This window comes from Oratosquilla oratoria, chromosome 1, assembly GCF_046742065.1.
Source record: "Oratosquilla oratoria isolate Oo_2021 chromosome 1, ASM4674206v1, whole genome shotgun sequence".
Classification (NCBI taxonomy): Eukaryota; Metazoa; Arthropoda; class Malacostraca; order Stomatopoda; family Squillidae; genus Oratosquilla; species Oratosquilla oratoria.
In genome coordinates this window covers 33,856,844-33,883,045 of record NC_134777.1, presented here as the reverse complement: position 1 = coordinate 33,883,045, position 26,202 = coordinate 33,856,844, and the positions used below count along the sequence as shown (strand labels likewise).

At 37.6% G+C, this 26,202-nt stretch overlaps 1 protein-coding gene across 1 annotated transcript in view; it reads left to right on the top strand.

Moving 5' to 3' along the window:
• The window catches only part of LOC143032753 (TWiK family of potassium channels protein 7-like), a 61,172-nt gene that overhangs the window by 29,501 nt on the left and 5,469 nt on the right, over positions 1–26,202 (top strand). Inside the window, exons 4-6 of the mRNA XM_076197736.1 lie at positions 11,151–11,289; positions 14,517–14,646; positions 24,681–24,915. Of these exons, the coding sequence (XP_076053851.1) occupies positions 11,151–11,289; positions 14,517–14,646; positions 24,681–24,915 (504 nt within the window). The remainder of the gene's footprint in view (positions 1–11,150; positions 11,290–14,516; positions 14,647–24,680; positions 24,916–26,202) is intronic.

The window sequence follows — 26,202 nt, the reverse complement described above, 5'->3', positions numbered from 1 at the left end:
CATACATATACCAAGGCTTTTTCCCCCTTACAAGGGGGGTAGCCAAAAAGAAAAAGGCATAAAATCATTCCCACCCATTCCATCCCTGAATACACTCCACACCCCTCCATCCTCCCTCTTATCTTAGCACCTCCTGAATGAAAAAAAAGAAAAAAAATATATAATAATAATGATAATAAACAATAAATACAAATAGCCGAAATGAATCTTCCCTATCGACATTACCACCGCCTCAGTACATGTTGAAATCCGTCCTGCCGTATTGGCTCCTGCACACACTAATATATATTTATATATATATATATATATATATATGTATTCCACAACAAAGATATGTCGTAGCACATATGTAAAATGATACTGATGACCCACTTTCGGAGAAGAATAAGCGAAGATATAGAGATCTGTATATTTCGATCACTAACTGTGATCCTCTTCGGCAGATATAAGTTACAAAGTACAGAGCAATGTGTATTTATAGTAAAGCAGTGAGGTAACATGAGGGGACGAGGCTCAGGTCAACACGCCCGGCACGCATGCTCGCATCTTGGTGGCTCAGGTCACATGACCGACGTTGCATGGGCCTTGTTGATTTTTGTCCACCGTTAATGTTGATGGTAACATTTTATTTATGGCAAAAGAAGAAATACAGTCTGGTGACCATTGACCATGGGAAATGTTATAATTTGGGAAATTATTTATTAAGGAGGATTCTACTATTTTTCTTCTGAAACTACATTTGGATTTATAAATGATTTATGATGTAGGTGGGATACAGTTTTCCCACCTACATCAGGGACTTCTTACAGGAACGTATCAAACTCGCTTCCCTTGAAAGTGATGCAGCCTACCTACAAGTCAGATCTGCAACAAGACACCTCAAGATTATGAGCTCCAATGAGTATACTTACCATTTACTTTCTAGATCAGCTATTAGCAAAGCTTCCCATGTTAGTGATAAACATTTAGAAATTCTTAATAAGAAACTAATTAGGTTATGTAACAACAGTGTGTGGTCCAAGTTTTCTTTGACTGAAAATGTAGTAAATTTATCTGATATCACTCTCTCTCGTAATGAGTTAGAAGTGTTGGGACTAGGAGTTAATTTTGCTATGCACCCAACTAGAAACCACGCATTAGACTATATCGTAGAATTTGACAAGTTCTTGGCTTCAAATAATTATGATAAAGACCTACATTGTTTAAAAGGTATTCTCACGCATGGTATTTTGGATTGTTTTAAAAATGACTGTGGATTACCAAAGCGATACAAACTGGCTGTAGAAAATCTCACAAATCGTAAGGATGTCATCATATCCAGAGCAGATAAGGGAGGGAAATTAGTTATTCTTAATAACTTAGAATATGAAAACAAAGTTCATGATCTATTACAAGATAAAAACACATATGAACAACTATCAAAAAATCCTCTAAAAAGCACTGCTTCAGAATTTAACAAACATGCCATCAAAATCTTAGGCAAAGACACGTTCCAAAAACTGAAAGTCATTAATCCCCAGTTGCCCAACTTCTACGGTCTTCCAAAATTGCACAAAGACGGCATTCCCCTCAGACCCATCATATCAAATAGGAATTCTTGTACACATAAGACCTCAAAATGGCTCACACAAATACTATCACCGTATGTAGGTTGTTTCTCAGAGTCTCACATAAAACACTCAGAAGACTTCATAAGAAAGATCAAAAGTCACAACCTACCTAGTAGTAGAAAATTACTAAGTCTAGATGTAGTTTCGCTATTCACCCAAATTGATGTAACGGTAGTCTTAGAGTTTTTGAAAGTAAAATTACAACCATACCAGAACCAGCTACCACTGCCACTAGATAAAATATTAAGTTTAACACAACTTTGCGTCAACACCAATGTTTTTTCATTCAAAGATCTTTATTATAAACAGAAATTCGGATGTTCCATGGGCTCTAATCTCTCGCCAGTTCTAGCCAACTTATATATGGAATATTTTGAATCAGTGCTATTACCGAAAATTAAACCACCCGCCATGTTTTGGTATAGATATGTAGATGATATCTTTACGGCTTGGGATGATGAATGGGGATCATTCCAAGAATTTCACAACCAGCTCAATCACCTAACGAACAATATTAAATTCAAGGTGGAATGGGAATTAGATCACAAATTACCTTTTCTAGATATTTTAATAATAAGAAATGCGGAGTCACTGTCCTTCACAGTTTATAGGAAGCCCACCCACACAGGGAGCTACCTACATTTCTTTAGCCACCATCCTGACAAAATAAAATATAGTGTAGCTTCAGGCCTATTCTTACGGGCTTTGAGAATTTGTAGCTCCCAATACTTAGATTTGGAACTAAATTCAGTGAAAAATCAACTAACAAAATTAGGATACCCGCCGTGGTTTTTACAAAAAGCTCTCAGCAAGGCCAAAATTAGTTTTCACAAAACAGATTCCCATTCCGCCATGAATCATCATTGGGATAATAGAAGCATAAAATTGCCTTTTAACAAATCAATCCATGAATGCTCTCACATGTTACCAAAGGAAAAGGTAAATTTTATCTTCCATTATCCTAATAATTTGTTCAGTAAAGTTGTCAATATACATCACAGATCCAAGAGTAATACAACCCCTGGAGTTTATAAATTACCTTGTTTAGATTGCAATGATGTATATTGGGGACAGACGGGTCGAGATCTCAATACCAGGGTTAAGGAGCACAAGAACTCTGTTAAATACGGACAGGAAAATTCCGCAGTGTTTCAGCACGTCGCCAATAAAAACCACCGAATAAATTGGGACGATGCTGAAATAATTTATAAATCCAAATGTAGTTTCAGAAGAAAAATAGTAGAATCCTCCTTAATAAATAATTTCCCAAATTATAACATTTCCCATGGTCAATGGTCACCAGACTGTATTTCTTCTTTTGCCATAAATAAAATGTTACCATCAACATTAACGGTGGACAAAAATCAACAAGGCCCATGCAACGTCGGTCATGTGACCTGAGCCACCAAGATGCGAGCATGCGTGCCGGGCGTGTTGACCTGAGCCTCGTCCCCTCATGTTACCTCACTGCTTTACTATAAATACACATTGCTCTGTACTTTGTAACTTATATCTGCCGAAGAGGATCACAGTTAGTGATCGAAATATACAGATCTCTATATCTTCGCTTATTCTTCTCCGAAAGTGGGTCATCAGTATCATATATATATATATATATATATATACATACATATATATAATATATATACATATATATCTGTATATATATATATATATATATATACATATGTATATATACATATGTATATATACATGTATATATTCAACAAAAACCCACTGTGTTGGATAAGAAGAAATGAAATAAAATGAATTCCATATATTTCGATCACGGACTGTGATCCTCTTCAGTGGAATATAGAAAGGTAGAGCAAATGGCATGTCTTATATACAATAAAAATAAGGGACATGGGTAGGACTCAGGTAGCATCTTTTACTTTGCGGGGCCGGTCACCCGCCATCACAAACGATGTTAACAATTTGTTGACTGCCCAGGTGGTAATGCAGTCAGGTGACCACTGTCCATATGACATATTAAAATTTGGAAATATATGTATATATATATATATATATATACATATATATATATATACATATATATATATATATATATATATATGTATATATATATATATACAAGCCGCGGGCTTCGCTGGGGGCTTGGCTGCGCAAACAGCGGCCTACGGCCGCAGCGCTCCGCGCTCTAATCCCACGATAGGGATCCCGTGCTGGGGTTCCGCCCCGAGGCCGAGAAGAACGCGAAGAAGAAGATTTCGAAGAAGAACATAAAGAAGAAGAAGAAGAACATAAAGAAGAAAAAGAACGCGAAGAAGAACGCGAAGAAGAACGTAAAGAAGAAGAAGAACGCGAAGAGGAAAACGAAGAAGAAGAAGAAGAAGAAGAAGAAGAAGAAGAAGAACGCGAAGAAGAAGAAGAAGAAGAAGAACGCGAAGAAGAAGAAAAACGCGAAGAAGAAGAAGAAGAAAAGCGCGAAGAAGAAAAACGCGAAGAAGAAGAAGAAGAAGAAGAAGAAGAAGAAGAAGAAGGAGAAGAAGAAAAACGCGAAGAAGAAGAAGAAGAAGAAGAAGAAGAAGAAGAAGAAAAACGCGAAGAAGAAGAAGAAGAAGAAGAAGAACAAGAAGAAGAACGCGAAGAAGAAGAACGCGAAGAAGAACGGGCAATTCGATGGTTAACTTCTCCCGTATGCTTACAGGGGTGTGTCCGCAAATGGTAATGAGGCTACCCAAATTACATATAAAAAATAACTTGACACTGTTAGAAAATTATAATATCTCGTGTTGATAACGTAAGTAGGTATCAGTTTGGTAATGACGTTTATTGTTTGGCTAGCGGGAGCGTTGATTCGTGCTTCATGGATACCAAATAAATTCCCTGTAGGTACTTCAGAGCTTCATGTAATGCAAGTGGATAAACGGGCGTCATAATTGTATAATATGGCAAAATACCTGCGCTTTCTATATGCAGGACACAAGGTGTGGCAAACAGGTTTTATACATACACATACATACATACATACATATATATATATATATATATATATATATATATATATATATAAACATATACACACACACACATATATATATGTATGTATGTATGCATGTATATATATATATATATATATATATATATATATATATATATATATATATATACATATATACATATACGGTATAGTGTTATCTGACGAATAGTGTAGTAGATTAGTTCCACCGTTGGTTTGTCCGTTGCGATGGAATCGGTATTGACTTGTCGAGACGACTGGGCCTCAGCATGAATATTTATCTTCGTATGAATTGCCATACCACTTTCCAGGCCCTCGGGTTATAACTTCATTTCCTGCGAATCTGTCGTCAATTAGTCCTTCCGTGAAAAGAGAGGGGAAAAAGTACTAATGACTTGATATAACTTTCTATTTTTTGCATCTTGAGTATCGTAATGTAGAGGTCGATCTGGAAAAAGAAAAAATGCGGACGAGACACGTCGGAGCTCTGAATGTGTAAACAATTAACATACTATCCATATCTGACCTTAGAGTTTCAAGTCCTTGGCAACAACTGGCATCCTTGGAGCTAACCTGCTTTGTGTGATTCATTATAGCCTTTGACTAGTTTGGTCAACGAATGGAATAGACATAGTAACCATGTAGTGAGCACTGAAACTATCGGTTATTTTAAGAGAAGCCGAGATAACTTTTTGGATGGGGATGGTAGGGGGTTATGGACATGGATCTGCCTAATGTAGGCCTAATGGTCTCTTGCACCTTTCTTATGTTGTTATTTGTGTGTGTTTGCGTGTTTATCTAGTTGTATTTACCTAGTTATCAAATCAAAATAAGTGAAGCAGCCTTGCTGTGGATGTTCTGTGTCTTGCTACATTGATTCTGACCCAGGGCAGTGGGCGGGATACAGGGATGACCCGTCATCCACGAGGAGCTAAGATGAGAGGAGGGAGAAAAGGGTGGTGGATGGGAGTGGAATGGGTGGGAGTAGGTACGTGCCTTTGACTTGGCTACCTCCCTTATATGGGGGAAAAAGCTCTTGGTACACATAATAGAATAGATTTACCTAGTTGTAGTATACAGGGTTGAACTTGTTCCCATGGAGTCTTGTTTCTTTGCCTTAAATTAACTTGTGGTTTTGGTTTAGACTATATTTTCAACCAATTTGGTTCATAAGTCCACACTTCCCAGTAGGAAGTTGTGCTTCCTAATATTTTTCAAACAAGTTTGCTTTTCCAATTTTTACTGTGACCTCTTATGTTTCATACCAAACAAGCAAATCCTCTCTGTCGTATTTTTCGTTGTTTAAAAATTATATTTTTACTCCTTCCACTCATAAATCTTACCTTGGGTTTCCTGCAACATTTTTCAATCTTTGCTCTTCACCTTCCGTATGATATTGCCATTATTTGTATGTATGTATGTATGTATGTATGTATGTATGTATGTATGTATGTAAGTATATATATATATGTATGTATACTGTATATATATATGTATATATATATGTATATATATGTATATATATATATATACATATATATATATATACATATATATATATATATATTGCAAAAATAATCACAATAACGCGTGACGAAAAGATATTGCAGAAACCACAGGGAACATCATTGAATCCTGTTTCATAAAGAACAATTTTGATAATAATATCAACTTGAGTTTAGGTTTATTTAAACTAGACAATTTTATAATTAATAGGATAGTAAAACAGTACCAAATTTCCTAATGGTACCAAATGTCCTGTGGACCTTTCAGCCACAAGGTTTTGTTCTTTTGTATTTTTTGGTTGTTTTACTATTACCATTATTATTTCCATGTGTATATGATTGTGTATGTATTTTTTCATTTACTGTTACTATTAATATTTCTGTGTATATGAGTGTGTATGTATGTATAACGTCCGAAAGTTTTATGTGGCATAACCTTTCCAGTTTTCGTATTTCTGTTAAATATTGTCTGTTTTTTTTCTTTTGTACAATTTGATAATATTACTTGTGTTTTGTTTTAACTAAACAATTTATAATCATAGGATAGGAAAGCAGTACCTAGTTTCCTAATTGTACCAATTGTCCTATGGACCTTTCGGCCACATGGTTTTTGTTCTTCTTTTTATTTCATTTTTTTTCTTGTTACTATTACCATTCTTATTTCCATGTGTATATGAATGTATATGTATATATTTTTTATTAATATTAACATTTCCATGTGTAATTGAATGTGTTGTATGTATAATGTCCGAAGGTTTTATGTGGCTATAGCCTCTCCCAGTTTTCTTTCTTCTGTATAAATATTGTGTTCTATTTTTTTTTCTTTCTTGTACTCTGAGGATGTCGTAATAGACGAAAACGTTCAGTATTCCGACTTTAATTTCCCTGTGGTTTCTGCAATATATATATATATATATATATATATATATATATATATATATATATATATATGTGTGTGTGTGTGTTGGTACATTGTGACAAGTTGATGAAGGTGGAAAAAGAAGTCACGGGTCTAGTTCCGACTTCCTGAGTTTATTCCTGACCGGTTTCGCTCTATGCTTCTTCAGAAGCATGTAGGTTCCGCTCTATGCTTCTTCAGAAGCATAGAGCGAAACCGGTCAGGAATAAACTCAGGAACTCGGAACTAGACCCGTGACTTCTTTTTCCACCTTCATCATATATATATATATATATATATATATATACATATATATATATATATATAGATATATATATATGTGTGTGTGTGTGTGTGTGTGTGTGTGTGTGTGTGTGTGTGTGTGTGTTTTAGTGTGTGTGTGTGTGTGTGTGTGTGTGTGTGTGTGTGTGTGTGTACCTAACTGTGGAGTATGAGTTATGACCATATGAGCTCTGCTCATACGGTCCCGTCCTGTATTTCCACTATTAAATTTTGTCTTAATGAATGTTGTTGGCCTGGGTTATATGTTCTGTCTTCTTCCACATATTGTTGCAGTCATATGGAAAGCTATTCTTCCGTATATCTTTATCTTTCATTTGTCTTTAATCTCTGTTGTCCTTTAGATGTTCTTGAGTCACCCTAACTTTCTATATTTTTTCTATTACAGTACTTTTACCATTTGAAAGGTGATTATAAAATCATCTCTCTTCGCTTCAATGTGTGCGTGCGTGTGTGTGTGCAGGCAAGCGTGTGTTTGCATGTACTCCACGGATGTGATCAGAACGAAAACCTCGAGGAGGAGCACGGCACGAAAAGTCCAACCGCACACACTTTCTCGAACTTTTTAATACGTTGCATGAACGCCTTATGAATTTACCATCGAGCAACATCAAATCGAGCTTTCCACAGATTGTACACTGACATAAACACGGGTGCAGCTTGCATTCTGACAATGAAATATAAGATAATTGTACGAAAATATAGGTCGATCACGTTAGCTCATTTCTGGACATGGTGCCCTTCAAGATTTCTATTCTGGCTGATGCCAGGTATTTTTAATCAGCTGATGCGGCGACAGCCTTGAAAGACGTACTGTAGAGAGCTGGGTGATCTAATAGGAGTTTTATGGTGATGCTTTTTGTGTTATCCTCGGCACCTGTAATTGTTATTTCGAACTATGTGTTCTTTTCTTTATCTGCACTTCATATATATTGATTCAATGCCAAATAAAATAACTTACTTATGCAGACTAGGTCATCATATTAAGACAACAGGGCAGGACTCGCAGTAAGGGATTTAAATTGGGCAAGTTTAGGGAAGGAAATAGGCAAGAACTGGTTTACCAATAGAGAGGTTAACGAATGGAATAGACTTAGTAACCATGTAGTGAGTGCTGAAACCTATCGGTTGTTTTAAGAGAAGGTAGATATCTTTATGAATGGGGATGATAGGTGGTAATGGACATGGAACTGCCTGGTGTAGGCCATATGGTCTCTTGCAGTCTCCTTCGTTCTTATGTTCTTAGCTCCAAGCACGAATGTCGAGCCAGCAAAGCTTCTGTTCATCAGATCAATAAGCTCTTGGCGACGCGTTCTGTTCGTAGATATTCCGGTCGAGAGGTGCGTTTCCAAACAAACACTGTGGTAACGTGTCACTCTATCCATCAGCTTTCTTCATTGGTCTTATCTATAGTCGTTTACAAAATACGTTTGTAAAACCAATAAAGTCATATTATAGCTTATGATAAAATGTAATGAGTTATGCAATACGGAAGTGTACAATAGAAAAGTAAAATTGTTGGTCGCCTTCGATAACATCTAATAAAGATAATAACAGTTTCTAAATCTGCCTTTTTTCTAGATAAGAAAAACATATGAAGACTGGGCGTATTTTATGAGATTCTCTTTCATTTTGGACCATTTTTTTTTTATTATTATTACTTATGAGTATATCATTAACCAAAGTAGACTTCTTCACAGTGCCATGTCGATAGAAGGAATATCTTAATCGTTATGCAAAAGTTATTTAGAAGACAAACTAATATTAATTATATTATTACATACAAATGCCGTGTCATCAGTGTGGTGTGCGTATTTTATGTATATTGAGTCTGGGTTAGGTCAAATACGTGGTGACACTGCTTTATTGTCAGAAGAACATAAGAATGAAGTAAACTGCAAGATACCATAAGGCCTACACTGGGCAGTTCCATGTCCATTACCACCTATCATCCCCATCAATAAAGCTATCTAACCTTTTCTTAAAACAACCGATAGTTTCAACGCTCACTACATGGTTACTAAGTCTATTCCATTTATTGACCACTCTATTAGTAAATAATTTCTTGCCTATTTCCTTCTTAAATCTAAATTTGTGCAATTTGAATCCATTACTGCGAGTCCTGCCCTGTTGTCTCAATATGATGACCTTGTTAGCGTCACCCTTGTTAAAACCTCTGATCCACTTGAACACATCTATTAGATCTCCCCGCATTCTGAGTCTTTCCAGAGAGTGTAAGTTATGGTGCCTAAACCTGTCCTTGTAAGGTTCTGAGCCCATGTATCATTTTTGGTCATTCTCCTCTGTACTGATTCTAGTAAACTGATATCCATTCTATGAGACGTGTACCATACAATCAAGAATGGGTCTTACTAACGCAAGATAGAGTTTGATAATCACCTTTGCACTTTTATTCGTAACCGTCCTAGCAATGAAACCTAATGCTCTGTTAGCTCTATCCCTGGCGCTAATGCACTGTTTCCTGTATTTAAAGTCAGGGCTCACTAGAACTCCTAAGTCACTCTTGCACTCAGTTTTCTCTTTTTTTTTTCTTTTTTTTTTTTTTCTAAGCTATACCTGCTTTCTGAGTTGTGTAAACCTACGTTTAACACAATGCACTTTCAGATATTGAAGTCCATCTGCCATTTCACCGACCATGTGAACAAGTTGTTATAATCCTCCAGCAGAATCTCGGCATCTTCTCCTGACCTAATTAGAAGTCTCTCATTGTAGTGTCGTCCGCAAACTTTCTAAAATCACTATCAACTCCATTGTCCAAATCGTATATATACATAATGAACAATAAGGGACCCAAAATCCGAGCCCTGGGGAACTCCACTAGAAACGCTCCCCATTCATTTGGATTTTGCACCGCTTATGGTGACCCGTTCTTTTCTGTCACTGATCCAAGCTGTGGTCCATTCTAACTCTTTTCCTCCTATGCCATAGGCTTTGACTTTAGTAGTCTCTGATGGGCTACTTTGTCGAACGTTTTGCTAAAGTCAAGGTAAATAACATCGTAACGATCATTGTTATCTGATGCCTTGAGAAGACATTAGTGTAAAAAGATAGAATATTATTTACACATGACTTACCCCTGGAGAACCCATGCAGTGAGTCACGAATCAAATTGTCACTCGATGTGATCCTGATTCTATTAGCTATTATTGATTCAAACATTTTACCTACAACTGATGTAAAATAGAATGGCCTGTAGTTGCATATAGACGATTTGTCTCTCTTTTTGAAAACAGGAACAGTGTTTGCCTACCCCCAAGTAATAGGCACAGAACTAGTGTCTAACAACTTATTAAACATTTCCGTTAACTGGTCACAGATTTAAGATGTACAGTCTTTAAGCATTCTCGGAAAATTTTCGTCTGGACCGGGGAATTTTGTAGCTTTAAGTGGATTAGTGTGGTTCATGTGTGCTATATATATATATATATATATATATATATATATATATATATATATATATATATATATATATATATATATATATATACTCTGGGCCAAGGTATATTTGCCTTTTTACACTGTGGAATTATTTGATGTGTTATACAGTGTTTAATCTACGTATATGTTCCAGTGAAGAGATGTATTGTTGGGAATTAGGATATGTCCTTGTACATATATGAGTAATATGCTGTACTTTGTATAGAGTGTTTTGAATGACCGCTTCACTAAAAAAAAAAAAAAATCAAACATTTATAAAGAAAATATAAACAAGAAAATATCAATTGTAAGGTTGGTTAACTTTCACTACCTAAAAGTGCCGCCTCGGTCATATGCACCCCTCCCCATGTGAGAGAACCTGTTTATTTATATTTCTATGAATTTATCCTCTGAAGGCTACGGTCACATATATCCTGTAACGACTTGGGGACAGATCTTCTGCATAATCTATGCAATCATCGGCTGCCCTCTTCTTCTCGTCTTTTTGGCAAATATCGGCGACGCCATGGCCAACAGCTTCGTCTATATCTACAGGTAATGATAATAACTAGGATAACGATAACCTTTTCCTTCCTCTCATCTCAGCCCACCATGGATGATGGATCATAACTGTATCCCGTCCACTGCCCTGGGTCAGAAGCAATGTAGCAAGATACAGTACATCCATGGTAAGGCCTCTTTATTTAATCGACGGTCCCCCCCCCTCACCGTCCCCTCATGCAGAAAAAGAGAAGACGGGGAGAAATCCCTTTGGGCTGCATCAAAATATCATTCACACATAAACACTCCTTACTCCCCCATCCCCCCGCCCCTTCCTTCCATGCATCACAGTATCATCCATACATAGCCATTCTCCACTCACCCCTATCTCCTGTTTCCTACCTTTCTTGCTTAACAGACATTCCCCTCTTTCCCAATTCCCCTCTTACACCATCCATCCATCTCATCCTCGGTTGTCCCCTCAAGTTCACTCCATCCACCTCTGCCTTCCACACCTCTTTTACTAATCTTTCTACACTGTTTTTTTCCATGCGTCCAGACCTTCCCAATAATCTTTCATCAACCCTATCTGCCATCTCCTTTTCCCCTCCCGCTCTACTCCTCACCTCCTTGTTCCTCACTCTATCCAACCTAGCAACCCCTACCATACTTCTCAGACATTTCATCTCACACATATTTATACTTTTCTTCTCTACCTCTCTTAAATTCCAAGTCACTCTCCCATGCAGTGCCATCAATACAATCACCTCTTCATATAATTTCCTCTTTGTATCCATTTCTAGATACCTATTTCTCATGACATCTTTTAATCCCCCAAAGCATTTATTTACTTCCCTCAATCTACGATTTACCTCCACCTCCACTCCTCCCTTTTTTACATGCGACCCCAAGTACCTAAAACTATCCACTTCCTCCAACCTCTCCTTTAAGACTTACTCCCAATTTACTGCCATCCTCTCCCCTTATACATCTCATCACCTTACTTTTACTTACATTTACCTTCAACTTCCTCCTCTTGCATACCCTCCCAAGCTCCATCACTAACTCCTTTAATCCCTCCTCTGACCCTTCCACAAGTGCAATGTCGTCAGGAAACGACAATTGGTTTATCTCCCACTTTTCTTCGTTTTCTTTGACCATCTTTGATTCCCTGCCCGCTACCCTTGCCTTTACCTCCCGCACCACCCCCATCCACGTATACATTGAACAGCTATGATGACATGACACATCCCTAATGCAGCCCCACCTTTACCTCAAACCACTCGCCATTTTTGCTCCCAATTCTAACAAATGCTCTACTAATCTCATAAAAACTCTTGACTGCTCTTAACATCTTTCCCCTAATCCTATATATCTGCAATGCCTCCCACAGTACCTTCCTGTCTATCCTGTCATAAGCCTTTTCCAAATCCATATAGGTCCAAAAACATCCTCATCTTTTGCTAAACCTCTCTCGCATATCTGTCTTACAACAAAAATGAAGCGTGCAACCCCTACCTTTCCTAAACCCACACTGCTCATCACCAATTACTCCCTCTGTTCCTCTCCTAACCCTCTCAATCAAAATCCTCCCATAAGCCATCCCAACTACACTCAACAAACTGATCCCTCTGAAATTACTACACTCACATTTGTCCTCTTTTCCCTTGTAAACCAGGACTATACAGGCGCTCCTCCAGTCCTCTGGCACTCTACCTTACCTTAGACACATATTAAATAACCTCACTAGCCAGTCCACTATTACTGTACTCTCCTTTTTCACACACTTCATATGACACTCATCTAACTGAAGTACCTTTATAGCTCTCAGCATATTCAATGCTCATTGTACCTCACCTTTTCTTACATCTCATTTTCCTATTCCATCAACGTCATTTTTTTAGCGCCTCCCACTGTTACAATCAATCTCTTCCTATCCTCCTCCACATTCAACAGCTTTCTAAAATACATTACCCATGTTCCTTTTACTGCCTTCACTTCCATTAACATTTGTTCATCTGCACCTTTTACCCTTTCCTCCCTGCCTGACTCACCCCCCCTCACTCCTTCATCTTCTTTCCATTTTTATTATTACTTTCAAACTTTCCTGTTATACTCCTACCCCCTACCACAGGGGACACCAGGAAAAAGAAAAAGTATGATCAAAGAAGTGGTAAAGGACCGTTTCAAGGGAATAGCATAAAGGAAGGACAGTCGTCGTATAAAAGTAGCACCATTACTTTAGGAATAGAGATTTTACTCTCATATAGACAAAATATGTGGCTCTGGTCCATGGGGATCCTCTAAAAAAGTCCCTAAAGCATCAGCTGCATACTACTGTGCAATAAATACTGCACAATAACAGGCGATTAATACCCCAGCACGGGGTAAATGCCTTGGTGGATTAAAAAGTATAATGAGGAATAGACATTTGGGAATGGATGGTAAGAGGAGACTATATGAAGGAGTGATTGTGCCAACAGCACTGTATGGGGCAGAAACATGGAACATAAGAGAGAAGGAGATTGAATGTGTTTGAGATGAGGTGTCTTGAGAAGTATGATGGGGGTTACTAGGCTTGATAGAGTGAGAAATGAGGAGGTGAGGAGGAGAACAGGGGTGGAAAGGGGGTTGGGAGATAGGGTTGATGAAAGAGTATTAGGATGGTTTGGACACATGGAAAGAATGAGTGAAGAAAGACTAGTAAAAGAGGTATGGAAGGCAGATGTGGAAGGAGTGAACATGAAGGGATGTCCTAGGATGAGGTGGATGGATGGGGTGAAGGGGGCTTTGGGGAAGAGGGGAATGTCTGTTGAGGAAGGACGGGAGAGGACAGAAGACAGGGGTGAATAGAGAATGGTTGTATATGGATGATGTTGTGATGCATGAGGTGGAATGGGCGGAGGGATGGGGGGTGAGGTAGTATGTGTGGGCAAATTTTGACACAGCCCGAAGGGATTTCTCCCCGTCTTCTCTTTTTATGCATGGGGGGACGGAGAGGGGGGGTCGCCGATTTAATGAAGCGGCCTTGCTGTGGATGTGCTGTGTCTTGCGACACTGCTCCTGACCCAGGCCAGTGGACAAGGTGCAGGGATGACCCGTCATCCGGGAGGTGCTAAGATGAGAGGGAGGGTGGAGGTGTGTGGAGTGTATTCAGGGATGGAATGGGTGGGAGTGATTTTATGCCTTTTTCTTTTTGGCTACCTCCCTTGTAAGGGGGAAAAAGCCTTGGTATATGTATGTATGTACGGGGGAAATAATTATTCATGCCTTCCCCACAGTCGTTGTTGCTGCCGGATGTGCCGAGCCCGACGCTATGACTCTGAACTCCCACCCGATGTCAGCAAAAAAAACAAACGATTGCTCATCGATGATATAGTGGGGAAGGAAGACTATATGCCCACGAATGAGGTGAGTAGCTTTAGGATTCTTTGATATATTGAAATTAACGTCTCGGTCTTCTATGTAAAGGTAGAATTTACACTTATGTGGTCTACCTTACTTGAAGAAAAAAAAAACATAAAGCTAAAAAAAAAATACATGCTAGAGATTAAGAGAGTATTCGATTATTCGATAGCTGTATGGAAATAATATAAGTAACCTAATAAAAGAAGACAACATAATTAATGGATTTTATTAGGTTTTTGTTACTTTTAGTTTAGTCATAGGAAAATATGAAACACACCAAAAGAATATGGTGAAGCAATTTTTACAGTGCTAGAAACAACTTATCTGTGTGGAGCATACGCTGTGAGGAGCGTCGCTTCATCCATGAACGAACACTATTCCCCTTGATTTCCCCCAGATAAGTCATCCATGCAGCCACCTCACCCATCCAAATAGCTCTCAACAGGACTGGTCGATCTGCCTCAAGTACGAGTCATGTGGGAGTTCCCTTTGTCTCTTCCATCGAGTGCTGTATATTATGGAGATACCCCTGTGAGATCAACATCAGGAAAATGCACCACATGTCCATATAACCTGAGCTGACGGATTTACTCTGGGAACAGGTCTTGATTTGATATAAAATAATGTCAGCGATATTCATAAGTCTTTGAAGGCACTTGGTACCAAAGCCTCTTCATTTTAATTTTCGTTTGAAGAACTACATAGGTTGTTCCTATCTAAAGTAAGAATGAGAAATGAAATAACAACAAAAGCAAAGGAGGAAAACGACTTAGGTATCATAATCAAAGACGATCTATCACCTAATGCTCACATGAAAATTAATAACAGAAAAAAAAAGTCTGTTGAAAAATATTGGTGGCATTTCACTATGTGGATGAAGGCAGAATGAAGAAAATCAGTAAGAGTCTGATATATTTTGATATGTCCTAGACTGGAATATGTAGCAGTGACGTAATCACCATACTTAAAGAAAGACATAAGAAGGATTTAAAAAGTACAAAAGGCGGCAACCAAGATCCTGGTCTAAACAACATGTTACATGATGATGTGACATGATAATGATATCTAAACTGGAAGCTGTTTGAAGAAAGTGGACAGAAAAACATACTGGTAAATTAAGAAAGACTGACAAGTCATAGAAATTCAAACAAGGTTTGACAAAGGGAGGAAAAGAAACGGGACCTCATGAGCATTGCTCCAATCCTATAACCTACAACTAGGTAAATACAACTAAGTAGATACACACTACAAGAGGAAAAGGTGTCAAGGAACTGGAAATGTGACACCAATTTTCAAAAGAAGTAACAGAAAGGTGCCACTGAATTATAGACCAGTGCCTTTGACTAGTATGATGGTTAAAATGTGTGACAATGTTGTAAAAGATAGATGGATGAAACATCTTAAGCAATAAATTGGGATTCCGAGAATGAAAATACTGTACTGTCAGAACTCGTGATATGAGCACCTCACATGACGAGTGATTCGTATAAAAAAAAAAAAAAAAAAGCGATCAACGTTTCACTTAATGAGTGACGGTTCGTGATTCGTATGCCCGATGCGAAGGCTCCTTTCTACAAGGTCTAAATATACAGGTCAGACCGTTTACATTCTTCTGCGCAGCTTCTGACGTCATTTGGCTGAGTCCATTTTCTCTTTGTGATACACTGAAGAAAACTGTGAAACGCCAAGGAAGACAGGAACTATAATATTTTATATATATTATATATATATATATATATATATATATATATATATATATATTATATATATATATATTATATATCATATATATTATATATTCATATATATAGACAGGAACTATAATATTTTATATATATTTATATATATTTTATATAATATTTGTCAGAATATAACTAATTGCGTGGAGCAGTGCGAGCGAAGGCAACGTCATTTTTGAACGACGGACCAGCTTCAACTGACAGCTATAGGACCCGCTAACCCCACTTTGAGCAGCCAGGTGACGTTCACGGGCCCGCTGCGCCAACTCCCTCGAAATTCGGTCGGAAGTGGTTAGACCTTATATTCTTAGATCTTGTACCTACCTAGCCACGAGTTACGAGGAGCGTCTCCTAATGATACGTGGCTAGCTTGTTCCCGTCTGCTTCTCGGCCAGTGTTGCCACTAATTGAAAATTTCTACTAGATCTTGATTTTTTTTTTTAATCCAGTAAAGCTTGTAGTTTTCAAGCAACTCAGCTGATGAATGCATAAAGATATCCAGTATTACACCTGCAGCAAATTGAATTATAAAACAAAGATTATCTCTTATTTTTTACTATCTAACACACTTTTCTTCTGTGGCATGTCTGTAATAAATGGCACATTTTCGATTTATGTCTATTTTCTTTCTAGCCAATTATATGTAACCGTGAGTGTCACGGGACTGCCAATCAACGGTTATACTGTGGGGACGCGACTCCCTCCTTTAGTTTGAACACGGTGGCTATAATGCAAGGTTGTGCGGGATTGGGTAGGCTATATTAGGTTTGGTTTAGTTGGTTAGATTAGAATTGCCCACTCATCTTTTACTTCACCACCCAAAGCCCCCGATTCTCAGCTCCCAGGCTCTCGCTCCCAAAATTGTGAAAGGGGAGGGGGTGGCATACCTTGAAAACGAGGAATTTCTAACAGAAATTTCATAGAGCTAAAGAGTAGTAGAATTGTTCCCAATGGTATATTACCCGGTTTCTATTTCGAAAATTTGAATATTTCACTTGTATAATTGTTGAGGGGGGTTGGATAACTTGAAAACGGGACATTTTCGACGAAAATATAGAAGAAAAGTGTCTTAGAATTGTCTGCGGATGCAATTCTGGAAATTTCCCAACTATATTGTAATAATTGCATTGTGGTAGCTAAGTGGATCATGAAACAATTGGAAACGAAATAAATGTTAATGTGGTGATTGATTAGTGATGAAATAATGTGTCATAAATCAGTTTGTTATATACGTTCAGTAGGAAGCTAGTGATGGGAGCTGGACACGCATTATATGTATACGGAGTGACCGTTCTGTTCGTGTTACCGGGAAGCCCGGCTATTAGCCTGTGTTTAGCGTTCGTTTCGCCAGCATCTTAGTGTCACTTGTGATCGTACATTTTCCAAACTTGTGTTCAGACGCATTGTGATTTTTTTTGCTAGAATGTCCTCGAAAAAACATTAGAAGACAGGGGTAAGATAAGACAAATAACCATAGAAGTGAAACGTGAAATCATTGAGAAGCGAGGACGATGTGTGAGCGTGGCTGACCTAGCACGCACATACAATCGGACTACAACCGTTTGCACTATCCTCAAGGACAAGGACAGTATTAAGGAGATAGATGCTTCAAAGGTGACAAGCATATCTATGTATTGGCCACGTATTCTTGACGATGTTGAAAAGTTGCTTCTCATACAGATCAACGAGAAGCGAATGCAAGGCGACAATATTGGCGAGAGCATCATTTGTTAGAAGGAGAGAGTAATTTTCGTCGATGTCGTTAAGAAAATGACAGGAGCACCAACGGACAAAGAAGCATTCAAGGCAAGCCGTGGTTGGTTCAAGAAGTTTAAAAAGAGAATCGGCGTCCACAGCGTTGTGAGGCATGGAGAAGCAGCAAGCTCTGATACAAAGGCAGCAGAGAACTTCATCGGTGACTTCATGAAGTTTGTGAATTCTGAAGGTTACCTGCCACAGCAGGTTTTTAATTACGACAAGACGGGTCTTTTCTGGAAGATGTCAAAGCGAACCTATATAACAGTGGAGGAGAAGGCACTGCCCGGCCACAAGCCAGTGAATGACCGTCTCAAACTGCTGTTTTGTGCCAATGCAAGCAGGGATTTGAAAATGAAACTGCTGGTTGTTTACCATTCAGAAAATCCATGAGCCTTCAAGAAGTGCAAAGTCCAGAAGAGTAGGCTGAGTGTGATGTGGAGGTCCAACAGCAAGGCGTGATCTTTTTACTGATTGGATCAATGAGGTATTTGGTCTTTCTGTGGGAAAATATATATTTGGTTACGATGAATCTATCACTTCATGTCTAGCTTGCTATGGACAACTCTCCTGTCTATCCTCCAGGTCTAAAAGATGACCTTGATGAATTTCAATTCATCAAGATCCAGTTTCTACCCCCTAAACCACTCCTTTATGCCAGCCCATGGACCAGCAGGAAATCTCAAACTTTAAGAAGCTCTACACTAAAGCGCTCTTCGAGCATTATTTAGAGTTGACTGAGGGGACCAGTCTCACTCAGAGAGTTTTGGAAAGACCACTTTCGCATCGTTCCTTGCCTCAACATGATTGACAAACCATGGGAGGGGGTCACCAAGAGAACCTTTGTATTGGCTTGGATGAAGCTTTTAATCGGGTAACGTTGTCGAACGCGAATTTGAGGGGTTTGAGTCTGCATGTGGAGCCTGTAGTCGACGAGATTGTGTCTTTGGCCAAGACCATGGGACTGGAGGTGGATAACAACGACATCAACGAGCTTGTGGAAGAGCATAGATAGTACCTGGCCACCGAAGAGCTTATGGAGTTGCATTCTGTTTCACTGCAAGAAGTTGTGGAGGAGATTTTGTCAGGGGAGGAGGAGCTAACAGCCTTAGCAGAGTAACAACCTTCCAGTGCAGTAAGGGAGATACTTAAAGCCTGAAAAACTGTTCCATCGTTCATTGAGAAGTATCACACTAATAAGGCAGTGGCTATGCACACTAGAAATTTATTTAAAAATAATACTGTGTAGCATTTTTGCCAATTTTTGAAGCGTAGACAAAACAAATGTCTCTAGACAGTTTTCTAGTGAAAAAAGATTCTAAATAAAGCGCCAGTTGTGCCAATGTCTCTAAAATATTTAAAGCTAGTGAGTCAGTCGACACTATTAAAGCAGCGAGTGAGGAGAAATCTCCCTTGGTGGAAGACTCTCATCCTTCATGTCAATAATCATTCTCCGTCTTCATCTCCCTTTCGCAGGAGCAACTTTTTTTTTCCTAAATTGCAACAGTATATATATATATATATATATATATATATATATATATATATATATATATATATATATATATATATATATATATATATATATATATATATATATATATATATATATATAATTTTACTAATTATTTATCCTTTCCCAGGTTCATTTACTGTACATTATTTTTAATTTTATGCGTTAATAATTGAAAAATATTTTAGATATTATTACAAATTATTCTTGGGTATTTTTTCTTCAGTATGGGACGCATTATCGTATTTTACATTGATTCCTCTGGGGAAAATTTTTCCGCTTAACGAGTATTTTGAATTATGAGAAGATTCGGGAACGAATTATGCTCGTTAATCGAGATTTCACTGTATAACCAATCTGCTAAACTTTAATTCGAGAGTGACTGATGTGCTGCATGAGAGAGAAGGATGAGTGGACTGTATTTATCTAACTGTAGTATACAGTAAAGGAACAACGCTCGTTGGGTCCCGTTCCATATTCCTTAATTTTCTAACATACCTAGACTCAAATTCATGTACAGTTCCAACTTAATATATATCCTTGATTTCTAATAATCATATTTAGATTATGAGTGGGAGGGCTTATGGGAGGGTTTTGATTGAGAGGATTAGAGGAGGAACAGAGGGATTGGTGAGGAGCAGTGTGGGTAGGGGACAGGTAGGGGTTGTGTGGATCAGATTTTTGTGGTAAGGCAGATATGTGAGAAAGTTTTAGGAAAAGGTAAGGATTTTTTTATGGATTTGGAAAAGGTCTATGACAAGGTAGATAGGAAGGCACTGTGGGAGGTATTGCAGATATATGGGATAGGGGGAAAGCTGTTAAGAGCAGTCAGGATTTTTTTTTTTTTTTTTTATAAGAGTAGTAGGGCCTGTGTTAGAATTAGAAATGGAGAGAGTCGCCATGACTGTTCAATTTTTACATGGATGGGGTGGTTCGAGAGGTAATTGGGGATTGGTGATGGTTAAAGAAAATGGAGAAAAATGGGAGATAAGCCAGTTGTTGTTTGCTGACAACACTGCGCTTATAGCAGAATCAGAGGAGGGATTAAGGAAGTTAGTGACGGATTTTGGGAAGGTGAACGAAAGAAGGAATTTGAAGATAAATGTGGGTAAAAGTAATATGATAAGATGTACAAGGGGAGAGGATGGCAGCAGATTGAAAGTGAGATTAAGGGCAAGAGACTGTATAATGGTTAAGAAAATACTGACAAGTTTCTTGTAAGAGTTGTATTAATACAAAAGTGTAATATTAGGGAGAGTGAACGTGTTCTCTCACCAAAGGCTGTCGAAGAACTGATGCCACATGGCATCAAGTTCATTAGCGGGAACCTGCTATACATAGTTCCACACAATTACACATTTATACAATATTACATATACAACACACTCCAAATGCACTCACTTCAACTGCAAGGATTGGACAGTTTAAGACACTTTGGAGTGAATGTGCTGGGAAAGGGAGGAGTGGAGGTGGAGGTAGAATGTAGATTGAGAGAAGCAAGTATATGCCTTGGGGGATTAAAAAGTGTAATGAGAAATAGACATTTTGGAATGGATGCTAAGAGGAGATTGTATGAAGGAGTGATTGTGCTGACAGCACTGTATGGGGCAGAAACATGGAACATAAGAGAGGAAGAGAGGAATAGTTTAAATGTGCTTGAGATGAAATGCCTGAGAAGTATGGTGAGAAATGAGGAGGTGAAGAGGAGAGCAGGGGATGGAAAGGGAGTTGGGATATAGGGTTGATGAAAGAGTATTTGGATGGTTTGGAGACATGGAAAGAATGAGTGAAGAAATATTAGTAAAATAGGTGTGGAAGGCAGAGGTGGGGGGAGTGAACAGGATGGGGTGACCAAGGATGAGATGGTTGGATGAGGTAAAGGGGACATTGGAAAAGAGGGGAATGTATTTTGAGGAAAGACGGGAGAAGACAGAAGATAGGGGTGAGTGGGGAATTGTTGTGTATGGTGAATGGAAGGGAGTTGATGGAGTATGGGGGTGAGGGAGTATGTGTGAATATTTTGATGCAGCCCGAAGGAATATTCCCCCTTTTTTTCTGCATGAGGGAACGGAGAGAAGGGGTCACTGCGCCGATTAAATGAAGTGGTTTTGCTGTGGATGTATTGTGTCTCCTTTTCACTTTTTACTTTGATTTTTTTTATCGATTCACTTACCTCATTATTTATTTCCGCATTTTCTTTCTTTAAGTCCCTCACTTCTTTGTTCATTTCGATGTATTTATTCTTTAGGTGCAAAATATATGGAAAAAAAGGAAATGAGCGAAGAGGAAGAAAAGGGAAAGACACTTAAGAAATGGAAAAAAAACAGAGACAGAAAAGAATGATTTTTTAGAGTACTAGACCTGATGCTGAGAAAATGGTATATGTATATATATATATATATATATATACATATATATACATATATATATATACATAAATATCATATATCATATATACATATATATATATGTCTATAAATATGTATATGTGTATATGTATATATATATATATATATATATATGTATATATATATACATACATATATATACATATATATATATACATATATATATATATACATATATATATGTATATATATATATATATATATATATATAATATAAATATATATATATATAGATATATATAGTATATATATATATATATATATATATAAGGAAACATAATAAATAAAAAATGAGAAAAGAAAAAAAGAAAAATAACGTATACCAACATAGGTGTCATTATTTCAGGACTAAATGAATTAAACGACTATCTGGCAGTAGAAAATACAGACACAATGGGAATTGTGGAGACGAAATTAAAAGATCCACTACCAACTAATACTGTGGGACAAGGTTTATACAACCATTTGATGAACAACAGAAAGGAGAAACGGTGGAGGAGTCACATTTTTGACTAAGAAAGGCTTAAATATGACAAAAATAACAGAAGGAAAAAATAACATATTCTTGGACAGAGAGTGATAAAAAATGATGTAAGACACAAAGCATGCATTAATTTAATTACTGAAAAGAGGAAACATAACAATTATGGGTGACTAACTCAAAAGAAATATGTTGGGAAGAAATGACAGTGAAAAGTGAAGACCTTTGGGGAAATATACTACTGGATATGACCATTGAATACACAATGACTCAATGGGTAAATGAAAATACCAGATATAAAAACAATGAGGAAACATCAAGACTAGATTTAATATTTACGTCAGAGCCTGAAATCGTGGATAAAATGAAATACATGACACCGATTGGGAAGAGTGACCACATTCTAATAGAGCTCGAACTGAAAGAACAAATTGGTTTGAGAGAAATGAAAGACATAGAAAAGGAAGACTAAGGAGAAAATCAGAAAATGCTTTCAAAATGTAAATTGGGAAAACTTCTTAAATGAAGAAACAAAGATGGAAGAGAAATAGAACATATTAAAAGAAAATTATAAAGAGGGAATAGACAAATACGTACCAAAACAGAGGCAAGAACAAGTGTAGAATAAGTGCTGGTACAACAAAAAATATAGTGAGGCTAAAGATAAAAGAGATAAAGCTTGGAAAAGATGGAAAAAATTAGCAAGTGACAAATATATATCAAACTAAGAAATGAACATGTAAAAAGATGAAGGGAGGAAAAGAGAAACTATGAAAAAGACATAATAGACAAATGCAAGGACACACCTAAACTATTCTACAGGTATATATGTGAATGGTAAACTACAAGATAAATAAGAAATAGTGAAACTGTGTCAAGGGAATGAAATAGAAATGGCTGAAATTATGAACAGACACTTTAAATCTGTATTCACAATTGAAAGTACATAAAATTGGGATGAAGGACAGAAAGATCCACCCCCCCATTAAAAAAAATAATTGTTTTTGACTTATCTGGAAATTGCAGCATGTTGGAGAACTTAGAGACAAACTACTAGAATGGATTAAAGACTTTTTGAAGGAAAGATACATGAGGACAATAGTAAAGGACAAGATGTCAAGCTGGAAAGCAGTAACGAGCAGAGTTCCACAAGGTTCAGTGTTTGTACAAATAATGTTTCTTGTCTGTGTTAATGACATGATGGAAGGAACAACAAGCTATGCCAACATGTTTGCAGATGATGCAAAAATCATGAAAAGAGTGAAAAATGAGGAGGATGGTAGAATATTGCAAAAAGATCTAGATACTATTTTTGCATGGAGCCAAGAATGGAAAATGAAGCTCAAAAAAAAAAGAAAAAAAAAAAAGAAAGCAAAGTACTGGAAATTGGCAATAGTGGCTAAAGGCCATCCTTAAATTATTCTTTAGAAAGCAGAGCCATTACAAAAGCAAAAGAGGAGAAAGACTTGGGAGTGTTGATAAAAAGCAACCTGTCATCTAACAGACATATCAGCAGGATTGTGGAAGAGATATATGGACTACTGCAGATGATTAAAATGGTTTTCCATTATATGGATGAAGAGATGAAAAAAACTCATCAAAACTCTGATACATTCAAGACTGGAATATACGTCAGTAGTATGGTCCCAACACAGAGTGAAGGATATAAGGAAGATTGAGAGAATACAAAGGGCAGCAACCAAACTGGTTCCCAGTCTAGCAGATAATCCATGAGGAAAGGCTAAAAGTACTGGGTCTACCAACTTTGAAAGATTGAAGAGAAAGAGGTGACGTGATTACAGTGACTAAAGGGAATAGATTGCATTGATAGAAGAGATCTCCTAATTAAAGATGGGAGGGTTTTAAGAGGTCATGGATGTATAGATATGTGGAATAACTTAGATGATGTAGCCCAAGCTCAAACAATACACGAGTTCAAATCTAAATATGATTATTGGAAATCAAAGATATAGATTAAGTTGGAACTGTACATGAATCTAAGTCTAGGTATGTTACAAAATTAGAGAATAGGGGATGGGACCCAACAAACATTGCTTCTTTCCTATATACTGTATTACAATTAGGTAAATTAAGTAAATATATACACAACTCCAACTAACTTGTTCCTCTAACTTATGCAGGTATTTGTTCCTGTTACATTGAACTTGGTGCTGCTCTTTGTCTATATAATGTTGGGTGGAGTGCTGTTTTCCTACTGGGAGGACTGGGACCTCTCCTCGTCAACTTACTTCACCTTTGTCACGCTTTCTACCATTGGCTTCGGAGACATGGTCCCTGGAAGAGCAATAGTTGACATCAAGGAGGGCATAGGAGCCATCATCACGATGCTCCTATGCATCATCTACATACTGCTCGGTATTATAAGTCTTTCACTTATTATTATTTCCAGTATGTTAACACTATTGGGATGATTACCAATGTTGTTCTTTTGTCATTATCAATGTCATAAACTACCATAGGTGGCTACCTCAAAGAATGCCGAGGGAACAGGTGGGTAAAGTAACTATTATCACATATATTTTCATAATACTTGTTATTGTTTTCAACTATTGCGCCTATCCCCATACATGTCAGATGGGGTTAACCTAATTCTATGTGAGGATAATCTCATCAGTTCCTAGGGAATAAGGCAGAATAGGGCCACTTTCTTCCCCATTCACTGTCACCTCACAGAACCTCTCTTTGTAGAGGTCAAACTTTAACAACAGAATTACATGGTGTGGCTGATATCATTGCACTATGTAGGCTATCAATACATTAGAACATAAGAATGAAGGAGACTGCAAGAGACCATAAGGCCTACACCAGGCAGCTCTGTATCCTTCACCACCTGTCATCCCCATCCATAAAGCTGTCTAATCGTTTCTTATTAAAGCCTTTGATCCACTAGAACACCTCTTTTGGATCACCCCGCACTCTGCATCTTTCCAGAGTGTAAGTTAAGGTGCCTAAGCCTCTATTCGTAAGGCAAATTTCTGAGTCCATGTATCATTTTGGTCATTCTTTTCTGTACTGATTCTATTGAATTGATGTCCATTCTGTAGGACAGAGACCAAAACTGTACTGCATAGTCAAGGATGGGTCTATCGCTAGACAGAGTTTGATAATTACCTCTATAGTTCTATTCGTTACCATCCTAGCAATGAAACCTAATGCTCTGTTAGCTTTATTCCTGGCACTAATGCACTGTTTCCTGGTTTTAAGTTCTGGACTCACTAGAACTCCCAAGTCTCTCGTGCACTCAGTTTTTCTCTAAAAGCATGTTATCTAAGCTGTATCTATTTTTGGAGTTGTGTAGCCCTACATTTAACATGCTATACTTAGAGATATTGAAGTTCACTTGCCTTTTCACTGACCATGTGAACAATTTGTTAAGATCATCCTGTAGAATCTCTGCGTCGTCTCCTGACCTAATTAGGCATCCTATTTTAGTGTTGTCTGCAAACTTACTATCATCACTATTTATCTCATCATCTAAGTCGTTTATGTACATAATGAACGACAAGGGACCCAAAACCGAGCCCTGGGGGACCCCACTAGTAATATTGCCTCACCTAGATTTTACTCCATTTATGGTAACCCGCTGTTTTCTGTTACTAATCCAAACTCTAGTCCATTCTAACACTTTTCCTCCTATGCCAT